Here is a 13,124-nt window from a genome sequence, read left to right on the forward strand (position 1 = left end):
TTTTGTGACAGTCTAAAACGTTTGTTTTAATTTCCTCCATATTTCCCGTTTTTAATAATTTTTAGTGTGAAAAATGTTGGAAAGTGAACCGTCATGTACCCCTCCGGAAATAAAAGTGGCGGCACTCATTCCGTTGTACTTCCGCGATCGCGACAATTTTGGCTGAAAAAGGTATCGACCTTTTATCGTTAAAGCGATACAGGGGATGAAAATCCTCCAGGGTAGCAGAAGGATACATCGACGGCTCGATCTCCGATAAAAAAAATCGCCGAAATGGTCCAAAGCTCATCTACGACAAATCAAGTCAAACCAAATCGTAACCATGAGGCAGTTTCACTCCCGTCAACTTCATTTTCTCTTCCATCAACTTCATCAACTTGTATCATTAATTTATCCTCAAGTACACCGAAAACAATCAATTTTTTTTTTTTGGAAATCATTCCAAGGCATAATTTAAAAGCAGATTTTCCAAAATGATCGTTCTCAGGTTATGTCTCATTTTTTCTGACAGTTGTGGACAGTTGTCATATAAGGTGGCCAACTTCACGTTTACATTATTGACTATGGTTCACAATTTTCCAAATTACAGACCTCTTAGACAAGTCGACAATTAGCCATTGTAATGCTACTAATGGAAAAACATATTAATAAGCCATGTTTTAGTTTTTTTATTTATAATTTCTATTGTTTAATACAACCAAAGGGAAGTTTAGGAATAGTGCAAGAAATTTGCTAACCTCTTAGCTTGCATCAAAACTTGTTAGAGAAAATATTATATTCTATTCTGTATGTTTGAAAATGTTTTGTTAAATTTAGGTATATTTTCGCAGGTTATTTTATCTCTTTTTTTTTTTTTTTCGGAAACTATCTTTTATTTATTTGTATGTTATTGACCCTTTTCCTGTAAGATCGTAAAACTTCCATAGTGACTTTCCGTGCGCACGCATCTTCAAAACCACGTATCCGGCACTCCGGCAGCAGGGCAAAGGCCTGTGACAACAAACCGCTTTGACAGAATGCAACCAGCTACACATGCGTAATCTATCGCTCATTGGTTAATTTTAACTTGCGCTCCAAAAATTTGACTTCGCCTGCGCGATGTTGTCTCACTCTGTATCATTGGAATTTATATAATGTCTACTCACTTTGCTTACAGGAAAAGGGTCAATTGTTAATTTATATGCCCTTCTGCATCTTTTTGTTTCAATTACCATTCATTGTATGTATCATAAGAGGTATCCCGTTGAATAAATAAATAAATAAATCAATAAGTGAGGTCGTAGAAAAAGTATAGTACACAACTCGAGTGGTAAGCCTATTACATACTCTCTCGAATTACGCCACTCGCTGCGCTCATGGCTCCAAACTTCAAGGTCGCGTGTAATAGGCTTTTTACCACTCTTGTTATGTAATATACTATAAACTACAACTTTATAAATATTAAATTTTCGAACATATTCCAACGTTGCTTCATAAAGAAATCGAATTTGTTCCTAGAACAGAAATCACTAAAATTTAAAACTATAAAGTCAAAAAACTTAGAGGATTTTTTAAAAACTGAGCATAGTTTTGTTTGACGGTCTTGGTGTACTAATTTTTTTCAACAATGAAACCAAGGCTACAAAAAGGCCACTTGGTGTTGTTCCATCGCTTCAATGTTAACAGGGATATAAAGAAAGATCATACGTCACTATTTTACTTACTGGCACGTGACAACAATTTGCCCATTATACGGCACAATTTTGTGACAAACATGGATTATGCCTTTTGTGTTCGAAGGCGCAGCATTTGTACGTTCCCAGGTTTTAACGTACATAATTTTAATGCTCTGATAAACCATGCCAAATTGATAAAAAAAGTTGTAAATCACTATGGTCTTTTTACTGTTTATACAATTATTTCGTGCTACATATGAGTACCGGGTGACTATTAATAATAGAAGTAAATTTTTGTGTTGGCAATTTTGAATTTGGCATCAATGCTAGTTAGTTCACAGTTATCAAGGACGTAAGATGACAGGAGAGAGCATGCTTCATGCTTCATTTAACCAATGTTAAAGAAACGCCGGCAGAAGAGCTCCACGCAAGAGCCATTTATGACTCTTTCCGTACTAGATCGGGAGCGGTCTGTTATCAACAGACAATCAGAGGCGGTCTACTTTGGTTATGAATGGGTTTACATGTAGCAATAGTAAAAGAATTTGACTCCTACCATTGAGACTGATTAAATGTATATACAATATTAATACATATTTGTTTAATAAATGCCATTGACTTGCTGCGTGTTAATTTTTGCATCGTACATCCAGCCCCTCGACAAGCGTTTTCGAGCACATCATTGGAACAAACAATTTCTCGGAGAAGCTGGAAAAGACAGTCGAAAGGGTGGTGCCACACGCAATTTCAAACTATATTCCTTACTCTTATTCTACCTCCATGACGGTTATCAGTTTTGATATGAGCATGTCTTACAAACGTGTTGATTGGTGGAAATGATGGCAATTGTCATAAATTTCACTTTGACGGTCAGATGTACCATCATAAAATTTTAAATAGCTTGCCAACCTGACAAAAAGATCACAATCATTAATAGTCATTCGGTATAGGTATAATAAACGAGTTAAACATCAACTTAATTTATCTATGATAGAACTTCATAAACGTTAAATTCGCGAACGTATTCCAAAACTGCCATGTAGAGAAATCTGATTTGTTCCTAAAACAGAAATGACTAAAAACTACTACTATAAAGTTAAAACACTTACAGTATTTTTTAAAAACTCAGCACAGCTTTGTTTGGCGGTGTAGGCGGCCTCAAAAATGTCGCAAGAACGATGCTTATTAATTTCTTCCAACAATGAAACCAATACTACAAAAAGGCCGCTAGCTGTTGTTCCATCGCTGTAAAGTTAACAGTAGTGTAAAGAGAAATCAAGCTTTAATATTTTACTTACTAGCACGTGACAACAATTTGCCCGTTGTATGGTGCAATTTTGTCGTAAATTTGAATTAAGTCTTTCGTGCTCGAAGGCGTAGCATTTGTACGTTCCCAAGTTTTAACGTATAAGATTTTAACGAATTTTTCTTCAGACTTTCCAATTGTATCGATTTTGACAGTGATTGTGTTGTATATATCATTACTGTCGTCTTGACAAACGAAAACGAGCTTAGTTGATTCGTTAACAAACCAGTGAAGAGTGTCTTTAGGCCAGAATCTTGAATAGTCCTTAGGTGATAATGTGTAATAGTAATACTTAAGGATCATATACATCTTTACCTTGTAGTTGTGATTTGTTCCATTTAACCATACTACTATCTCGACTTCGTGGCTTAGAACTAGATTCCAGAAACTGCGTAAAGTATTTTGTGAAGGTTCTTCTGTTACAATGAATCTTCTGGGAAAATTAAAGCAGTCCACAGATAGAGGGCTCATGTTGTTAGAAGAACTGTTGTCTGCGTACAACGGAAAATGTAATAGTGTTTTATGTCTGAATACTTAAATATTATGTACCTACCTTCAGAAATCATAAAACCTTTATCTTTGTCATTACGGGGTTGTGTTACAGCTTCGTCTAAGCGATCGACGAGACGTTTTATAGCAGTTTCTTGCATACCTTGTTGAATTTCCAGCACAAAATTATTCGACGCGTTCGAAGCAGGAAAGTAAAATTCCAACAGCACAAAGTGGCAAAAAATGTATTGATCCACATTACTCACCACACGATCTCTTTGATATCTCATCTTACCTAGCGTTTGAAAAAAGTCGACCTTTTTTTCTTTCATGCTCATTCTTATGACGCTGTCGCATAAAATGTACATTCCTGTTCTTCCACAACCTCCTCTAAATAATTAATGTTAATCAGTTTTCAAAGTTGTAAGTCAACGTACTCGCTATGAACGACAACAGGATATTCATCCCGTAATCCCATTAACTCCTTTACAAAAGCAGTAAAGGTTTTAACACACGAGGGTATGCCTTGAATAGTCCAGGTAAGGTACTGCAAATGCTGAACTCTGTGAGTCTTATTATTTTTTTTCACCTCAAGGATCCGATGGATGTAATTCAAGTTTTGCGTTACGGAAACACATTCTATCAAGAACGATCCGAACCTAAAGTGGGAAAAATCGTTTGGCCAATACTTTTGGCATTTACTGCACTCTTTCTCTTCCAGCTTGCACAACATGACTATTATTTTTACGTTTTCTTGACATATCATTGACCAAAAGTCGTGGACGGTAGACGTTAAAGGAGTTTGAGTAACGATGTATGCTTTCGGATGTTCATAACCCTTTGAAAATTGTTGTTTTAAAATAGTACAACTAAAGATGTACTTACATCAACGTAGTTTGCGTTTATGTAGTCCTCATTTTCGTTATCGTTCAAAATAACCCTCGTGTCGTCATCTGGAACATAATAAATGAGTTGGGGTTCCGTGTGCTTTGGCTATTTCGATAAAATTTATTTTACATGGCAAAATATCCTTGTAGTGATTTTTATGGAGGTTTTTGTTTAGCCGGCCGTGGATACAATCTGTAGCCTTTCTTGTTGTTACCTCCTAAAAATATAGTTCTTAAATTCGTATTAACTGTTTTTGAATTTACCTGAAATTGTTGTGTAAGTACACTTTGATAAGTATCGTCCCGTAATGACGCAAAAAGGTAAACTGCATATTCATTAATGTCCACGGGCCGAAAGAAAATCTTTGTTTGGTTACTTGTGTTGATTAATGTTTCTTTTTCTTTAACTTCAATCATTTCAGTGGCTTTTGAAACTTTAGATTTAAGTATGTATCTACAACTTTAATATAGGTATTGAAAGTTGTTAAACTTGATAATGAGTGCACTAACCTATAATAAAATATCCCTACAAGTAAGGCAAAGAGAAGGATTACACTTAGTACAACTGCCGAAATAATAATATTTGTTTTTGATATAATCTTGCTTTCTGCAGTAGCTGTAAATTCGATAGGAATTTCTTCACTGTCTGTTTGTAGAAAATAAGATTGATTTGCCACGTCTTGGAATTCTGAATGGATTTCGCATGATGGGCTATTTTCAGTGCAAAGAATTTTATCTTCCGAAGGAGAAATTGATTCTTTCGCCTCGTGTTCCGTTTTGGTTCCATTATGTTGTTTTATTGTAATGTTGTAACTTGTATTTTCTTGTGTTGTTAATTTTGGTTTTACTAAATGACATTTTTCTTTACACCATAATATAAAACTTTGATTGGACAATTTAGAAATGGGTTTAGAGATTACGAAATAAATCGTTGCTTTTTCACCATCATGAGCGTTTTGTGCCCATGCGGTGAACTTGTATTTAATACCATACTTGATTTTAATCTGAAACAATCACGTTGTTGACTAGTGTTGAAGAAATGTAAAGTATTATACAGTTTTGTTATAGTTTATCTCATTGAAAACTGGAATCGTACTATTTTCTGTCCCACTGCTGTTGTGTAGTACTGTACGGAATTTTTCAATTTTTCCATATGTGTAAAGTGGGTACTCCCATCTGAGTATCACTTCGTCCGTTGATTGTGGACTCAATTCGATCCGCAAATTTTGAGGTGCTTGAGTTACTGCAAAATCAAATTAATTTATTACGTTTCCACAAATAAAAGACGAACCATTTTCGACATTTATAGTAAAATTGGACTCACTCCATTCGGCAACTTCGTAGTTTTTGGCTTGAACCTAGGACAGTTTTTTTTTTGGCACAGCTTTTTTTTTTGGGAAATGAAACTTATAAAGCTTTTACAAACTCACCGTCACGTGGTAAACGCTAACTTTTTTTCCCCGAGGTATATTTGTGCACTGAAATTCGGGCCACATTTTGCAGTTCGTTCGAACAAGAATTGACGTGTGATCCCTGAGAGTAACATTGTACGCTTCTATTTTTCCTGTTGGTGGAAAGGGTTCCGTCCATGTTATAAATAAAGTGTCTTCGTCACTAGAATATAAATGTAAAGTATTTACTGGTTGTGGTGCTGCAATAAACAAAAATAATGAATTCGTTAATTTTAAAGGGATAAACGCTCATCCACCTGACGGCATTGACTTCGTTAAATAACTTTGTTTTTTGTCATGCTGACCAGGCCTTTTCGCAATTACTATGATACTGTAATCCGTAAAAGGTGATAAACCCTTTACATCTCTAGTAATGTTAGTTGAGTAATTTAGTAAATGATACGGATCAATTTTCGTAGATTCGTTTGTACACCACTCGCTTATGCATATAAGTTCAATTGAATATTTCAAGGGTCCAGTAAAATTGTGGCATTTGTTTAATTCGAGGACGATTTGATCTTTCAGGAAGGTAACATTTCCTGGTAATTCAGCGGGAAGTATTTCTTTCGTTGAATTTTGAGGTATCACAGTTGTTTGCTCTTTGAATTCATCGCTTCCATCTTTTATAATGAACAATTTGATGCTGCATATTTTGGAGTGTTTAATAGTTAGTGCAATAGTTGTTGTAGATGTCATGTTATATTCTTCCTTTGCTTCGTGGCCGCAAAATGATTTTTGACACTAAAAATTTAACAGATGCAAATGCATAATCTTATTAAAAACTGTACTTAAAGACAGAAAAAAAAAAGATTTAAATCATACATGATGGCACTCAAAGAGAGGACAGATAGAAGCTAAACAACGTTAATTTTTAACTTTAGCGAAATAAGAAAAATAAAGAAACACTACTTAGAAAAGAACAACAAAAAGGCAAATTTAAATAATTACAAAAGGTAATACAAGTTACCCAGAAAAAGATAAATAAAAATTAGGGTGATGAACATAGATCAACGAAACAGAATATTCACTTTACAAACACTAGTACATTTATTAATACAGAGATACGCACTTTTGAATGTAAAGAAATATAGAGATAGTAACGAAGCAAAGATTTTTTTAATGGAAATGTGCCAAAAATATGCAGAAGTTCTAAAACGTGCAGGGGTTAGACGGAGAGGAAACTTGCTAAGCATGAAACAATTCAACCCATTTTGTGCTGTAATAATATTATCTATGTTTATACCCTGTGTGTTATCTTGTACATAGTTTCATCTGGGTCATGTTTAATCCAGTTTAATACGATGGTTTCTTCGTGTTTCACATGTGCAGTCAAAGATTCTAAAATTGTCTTTTTAACTACAGGGTGTTTTTAAAGATATGCAAAAAAAATTGGTAAATTCAACCATCTTGGAAAGCTATACAAAACTTTCCCATACACCATACTTTTATTGCGCCAATGACAAATATGAATAAAGTGCAAGGTGTACATTATTAATGGATTTCAAGCAACTAGCCTAAAATATTAGTCAACAGTGACAAGTAAAAAGTCATAATTTTTTTCTCGCGTGACATTAGCATTTTTTCGTTTTTGAACAACGGCACGGTCTTGTAAATTCCTGCTGGAGAAAGCTTCACCACAGAGACGTCGAGTTTCAGGACCTTTCCCAAATGTTCTGCCGTACATTAAAGACCAGGTCGGTCATTTCGGCATTTGCATAACTATGCATTTTTCAAGGAAACCTCTTTGAAAGTTTTTTTTTTCTGTTGCCGAACTACCATTATTGCCGTAAATCAGTAGCGCACGCTCAGTTTTGATCCATTTTTTAGCGAATTTTGTCTCAAAAACGAAAGTTATTTTGAGTTTATGACATGTGTTCTCATGTCTAATTTCCCGTTACTTTTTTTTACATATCTTTCAAAAACACCCTGTATTGTATTATTATATTAGTTACTTACTTTTGTATACGGTTAACTTCGGGATGGTATCTTGTTGAAAAGATGAATTATGGCTAACCAATATTATTCTAAACTGATAAGAATCATTCCGCGAAATATTTATTGAAAACGATTCCTTATTTTTTGCAATAGGGAATTGGTGGTCTGTGTAATTTTCGAACCCATCGTTGCTGTCAAGCTGGCAACATTACATAAAAACAAGCAACAACTTACTTAGATGTAATATACCTTTCTCCATTGAATATAATAATGTTCTGCCTTCTCTTCGTCTTGTCCATATTCAATATTTGTTAAAATTTTTATCGACTCGTCGTCACTAGGTTCTAAAATAGGTGCCTTTTTCACGACGGGAAATTTATACACACATTGTTCCCCGAAGTACTGTGCCTTACATTTTTGACATCCGGTTTTCTTATCACATTTTTCGCAGTTAGTACAATTTTTCAAACAATCTAATCCCCAAGAATCTTCTCCACATTCTAAAATAAGAAATAGTTACTTTAATGGTTTCAGTTGTTTACGTAACACCTTCTCTACAATTTTCTCCCTTGAAACCCCAGGCACAGTGACATTTATTTTCTGACAAACATATTCGATGTTCCTCACAATTGGGATATTTCGGTCCCAAAACTTCAAGGCATTTAATCTTACATTTTTCTCCTAGAGAGGCTTTGTCGCAGAGTTCATTTGAAGAGTTCGTTTGTTTTAGTTCCCCACACTTCTGGTTAGTCCAGGATCTATTCAAGTTTGCTCGATAAATAACTGAAAATTATTTTATAGTTAAGATTTATATTCACGTATTTCGAGATGAAAGTATCCGATGCGGTGGTTAGTTTAATTTAGCAAAAATGGCTACCTGTTTCGGAACTACAACCGTATATACCATCAATTGTCCAATAACCTTCGTTACCGTTGTCGTCTCGTCCTCTGTCAATCGAAAGCGTTTGATTAATCGCTTTAGGATCAGTCCTTATTTCGTATTTTTTCCACTGTTTTAATTTGTTCTTTTCGTTAAATCCAGTTATTTTTGTAATGCTGTTTGCTGGTTGTACCGAAATGTCTAGGTAACATCCTTCATCAACAGAAACATAAAAAGAGACGCAGCTCATAGATGTTATGTTAATGTATGATGGTTTTGTGCTGGTTGTTGTAGAGTATCGAAATTCATCTGTAAAATATAGACGTACTATCGGTTGTTATCTTAGGATCAAGTTCTTACATTTATGTACTTTAATATTTAAATTGTATGGAGAAAATTTTAGCCAAACCGGGTAGAATTCCAGTTTTGTTACATTAATAACATTGTTGTTTTCAGAGTTGACTAGACTCACATGTGTAAGATTGTTCATTATTTCGTAGTGTCGCCACTGACAAGCGGAGTAGGGGCGATGCAACTTCAACAGCGGAAGATTAGTGAACTTTAGAAATGCATTTTTGTCACATACTCACATGTCGTAGTGGTATGTTTGTAGAGTGTTGGTAACTTCTGTCATGTAAAAGAATGTTCGAATGTTGTTTGAAACATAATGAGAATCGGTTTTCAAGTCTGACACCTGTAGTGTCTGGCCTAAAATCTGAGAAACGCTAAGGAAATCTCCTTTCGTTGTGTGATTTACTTACTTGTCCAACGTTGGTCAAGTACTGGCCGAAAGTTAACACTCAACTTACTCCATTGCCAATCATCGTCATATATAGTGGTTATTTCATGAATTGTCCGTTCAAGTTTTACAAGGTCATCGGAATTTATTACGTATATAGTGGAGTTAACAGAATTATCTGTTAAAACACACGTGATACTCTTATCTTTAATTAATGTTAACACTTCGGCTGAAATTAACACACTCGCGAAAACATAATTGTACAAAAGTAACTTCATTTTCTTCCATTCACTATGATCTGAGTAGAATTAGAAAAATTAAATAAGGAGTGTTATGATCAAAAACTGTAAATTTCAAAACATCATAGCAGGCTGTTCTTTTGCTTATTTGTTGCGGAGTTGCCATAGCAACAATGCTAAATATTCAAAATATTAATTCGTGATACCAGCTCAATCACATTGTTGATATTTCTTTTGAAAATAATGTGTGAATTAGAGCGTAGGAAAAAAATAATTGACAAATGGATAAAAAACAATTGTTAAAACCATCTGCAAGAATCGCAGCATGTCTGTTAGGGATGTGGCAAAAAAATGCCGTACGAACGAAGGTATGGTGCAAAGAGCTAAACAGCGTGCGAGTATGAAAACTCGTAAGAAACAAAAAATACCAAAAGTGTCGGGAAAACAGCGTAAAGTAATTAAAACTAGAGCCCGTAAGCTGTACTTATTAATTTGTTAAAAAAATTGTTGTCTCGTTTTGGATGACGAAACGTATGTCAAAACGGACGACATTGCCAGGGCCTAGTTATTATACACCATTTGAAGGAGAAATTCTTTCAGAATCTGAGACTTCCATTGCTATGGACAAATTTGGTACTAAATACTTGGTATGGCAGGCCATTTGTCAGTGCGGTTTGAGGTTTTCATAATTTGTTACTAAAGGAACTATTTCGGCAGAAGTATATATTAAAGTATGTTTAAAAAAAAAGATTGGTACCCTAAGTGGTTTCGTGGTCCAGGGTAAAGTTACTTGCCCGGAAAGCATAGAGACGTGGGTTCGACTCCCACCGAGGCACAACATTTTTCTCTGCTTACCTACACCTTCATTCAAAAACAGAATGGTGCAACGATGTTTCGGCCAGATTTGGCCACTTCTCATTATGCCAGGGCGACGATTGCTACCTTAGAAGAGCATGGTATTGATCGAAAGATATTGGTCTATAGCTAAAAAGAAACTGAAAACAACTCAAAAAACAGCGAAAGATGAAAAAGATTTTGTCTTAAACTGGACTGGAGCAACCAAGAATATTGAAAATGACACTGTCAGAAACATTATGAAAGATATTAGAAAGAAGATTAGAAAACAATGGGACGGAGCTTAACTGATATCGTTGTTTACTATAGAATCTAACTTCAAAAAACAGTCTTTCAAATAAAACAAAAATTAGTATTATACCTTTTCATATAAAGCCGTTGCGTAACTTTGAATTTTACCGATTTTTATCGTCACACGCCTTATATAATGAGTCAAATCACACTGTACAGTGTGCAAAAAAGCGCTAGCATGATAAATTTTTTACAGTTACTCGTTGTTCCCTCATACCATTTCTGGGTAAGGGCGATGTTTATCTACGCTCTACGCGATAAAAGATATGATTAATTGATCACACATTTTAGTGTAGTGGATAGCAATTTATAGACGCACATATTTTTTAAGTCAATAATATTGTTGTAATTTGAAATGAATAAATTTGTATGGTCTTTATGAGTTGTTAGACAATTATTTGCATTACATTTTTCTTATTGTTACATTTAACTTAACCTACTCTTCACTATGAACAAATAAATTAATTCAATATTAATTTAATCGATTTAAAGTACGGCTTCATAAATATTATATGCTGCTTCATAAAGAAATCTAATTTGTTCCTAAAACAGAAATCACTAACGTATAAACTTACAGGATTTTTTAAAAACTCAGCGCAGCCTTGTTTGGCGGTCTAGGCGGCCTCAAAAATGTCGCAAGAACAATGCTTATTAATTTCCTCCAACAATGAAACCAATACTACAAAAAGGCACTATATATGTTTACCTCGTAGTTGTGATTTTTTCCATTTGACCATACTACTACCTCGACTTCGTGGCTTATAACTAGATTCCAGAAACTGCGTATAGTATTTGGTGAAGGTTCTTCTGTTACAATGAATCTTCTGCGAAAATTAAAGCAGTCCACAGATCCACAGATTTAGCCCACATGCTGCTTTTCAAACGTAACACAGTTCAACACATTTGTAACATTCCTCTGTAAACTTACGCAATCATCTATTGAGTCAACGCCAGGTCGTTGATAAAATTCAAGAATAACAAAGGTCCCAGATTGATTGGAGCCCTGAGGCACTCCAGAATTTGGTTTAAAAGTGTGAGACTTATGATTTCGATATTTGACATATTGGACACGGTTAAATAGGTATGAATGAAATAACTAATAAGAAAATCTGAAAAACCAAAATATTTAAATTTATCAATCAGAAAAAAAAATATCTGTCTAATCAAAAGCTTTCTGGAGCTGATCGTGTAGCCACCCTTTAAAGAAAAATTCACCCTTTTGCCGCCAACAAACTGATTGATTACAGAATTATAACATTCCGATAAGTTGTTGGTAACATAAACTCCACGGCCAAAAAATCAATCAATCAAGTCAACAGTGGGACAAGATTTTGTTCTCCAGCCTCCGCTTTTTTTACAGATTCTTCAGTACAAAAAGAATGTTCACTAATATTACAAAAAGTGTGATCTCTAAACGTATGCCTGGGACCATTTTCGTTTCTTTTTGTAACTTCTGTTTGTTTCTTCGAATGAATGATTTTTATTTTCTGTCCAAAATGAAATAGATGAGTTCACCGCCACGCGCAACTTTTCTATTTTAGCGCTTTGAATGTCTCGTTGCCTTTTTATATAATTTGGTATTATTTTTTAGTTCCGTTAATTTGGATAAGTAATTGCGAATAATATGATTTTTACATTCAATTTTTTGAATATGAAATTGTGGGCCATACAGAGATGATGACAGTAATTTATGGTAGACACTGCTGTGTCCGTAGGCTATTATTTTGCCATAAATTAGGCCATACATAGAAACTGATTTCCTAAACCCGTCTGCGGTAGAAGTGCCTTTATAATTTTTAAGACATAAATATATGATTTCTTTTCAAAGTGTCATCATTTCAAAGTTGCAATATTTATTACGTACCCCTGCAAACAATTTTTTTTTTGTGTTTATTCCAATAATTGATGCAACACCTGAAGACGCGTCATAATTTATACTATACGCACCATCTCCTGTTATAGCAATAATCGGTATTCCATTTTCATTGACATCACCATATTCTACTGCTAATCGAGCTTCTTCTCTTGCTACTTCTATCATTGTTCCCCAAGAGCTTTCCTCTATACTTTGGAATACTGTTTGATGATGCTTCTGGAAAGTATCAGGAGCCATAAATGGTACATCCATAGAAGAGAAAAGTTCATTTGTTTGTGCGTAATCATTGCCAGTAGAAACGCAGCCAGAAACCGCAAGCACATTTAATTCATTTATTTCCGGTTCAGTATAAATTTTTTCAGTTATTCCGCAAACTTCACATTTAAAAAAAAAATGCTTTCTAATCCTATTCGTTGTTCAGAAGATATTTGCACATTTTTGAACGTACAGTCAAATCCTTGATGGCAAAGTTTTTCTATATACTTATTTGCTCAAATAAATATAAAATTGAAACAATTCTT

At 34.5% G+C, this 13,124-nt stretch overlaps 1 protein-coding gene across 4 annotated transcripts; it reads right to left on the reverse strand.

Moving 5' to 3' along the window:
* Nucleotides 1-1,859: 1,859 nt before the first annotated feature.
* Nucleotides 1,860-10,669, reverse strand: LOC135126279 (uncharacterized). 4 transcript variants are annotated; one of them, XR_010280026.1, is made up of 23 exons: nucleotides 9,365-10,669; nucleotides 9,194-9,318; nucleotides 8,964-9,138; nucleotides 8,601-8,912; nucleotides 8,273-8,506; nucleotides 7,973-8,223; nucleotides 7,745-7,922; nucleotides 7,032-7,126; nucleotides 6,046-6,529; nucleotides 5,768-5,988; nucleotides 5,629-5,695; nucleotides 5,393-5,580; nucleotides 4,848-5,341; nucleotides 4,602-4,797; nucleotides 4,468-4,555; nucleotides 4,336-4,403; nucleotides 3,888-4,288; nucleotides 3,515-3,840; nucleotides 3,277-3,452; nucleotides 2,954-3,225; nucleotides 2,765-2,900; nucleotides 2,421-2,715; nucleotides 1,860-2,363 (listed from the first exon to the last, which is right to left on the reverse strand). XR_010280026.1 is itself a non-coding variant. In XM_064052214.1 (23 exons), the coding sequence occupies exons 1-23, from the start codon at nucleotides 9,618-9,620 to the stop codon at nucleotides 2,641-2,643; spliced, it is 4,686 nt and encodes a 1,561-aa protein (XP_063908284.1). In that variant the 5' UTR covers nucleotides 9,621-10,669; the 3' UTR covers nucleotides 1,860-2,640. The 4 variants fall into 4 exon arrangements, 3 of the variants coding, with proteins under 3 accessions (XP_063908284.1, XP_063908283.1, XP_063908282.1); XM_064052214.1 differs by having other exon boundaries at nucleotides 1,860-2,715; nucleotides 3,515-3,613; nucleotides 3,746-3,840; XM_064052213.1 differs by having other exon boundaries at nucleotides 1,860-2,715; nucleotides 4,602-4,791.
* Nucleotides 10,670-13,124: the final 2,455 nt, after the last annotated feature.

The sequence above is a fragment of the Zophobas morio genome, unplaced genomic scaffold (genome assembly GCF_036711695.1).
Source record: "Zophobas morio isolate AGI-343-1 ecotype UQ-CSIRO unplaced genomic scaffold, CSIRO_AGI_Zmor_V1 ptg000010l, whole genome shotgun sequence".
In the NCBI taxonomy this organism is placed as follows: Eukaryota; Metazoa; Arthropoda; class Insecta; order Coleoptera; family Tenebrionidae; genus Zophobas; species Zophobas morio.

Excerpts from the sequence above, each read along its gene's own strand:
- LOC135126279 (XM_064052212.1), bottom strand. The coding sequence starts at position 9,620 with ATGAAGTTACTTTTGTACAATTATGTTTTCGCGAGTGTGTTAATTTCA. Across the intron at positions 4,798-4,847 it reads GTAGGGATATTTTATTATAG|TTGTAGATACATACTTAAAT; the intron begins GTTAGTGCACTC and ends CCTATATTAAAG. Across the intron at positions 4,404-4,467 it reads CTACAAGGATATTTTGCCAT|ATGACGACACGAGGGTTATT; the intron begins GTAAAATAAATT and ends ATTATGTTCCAG.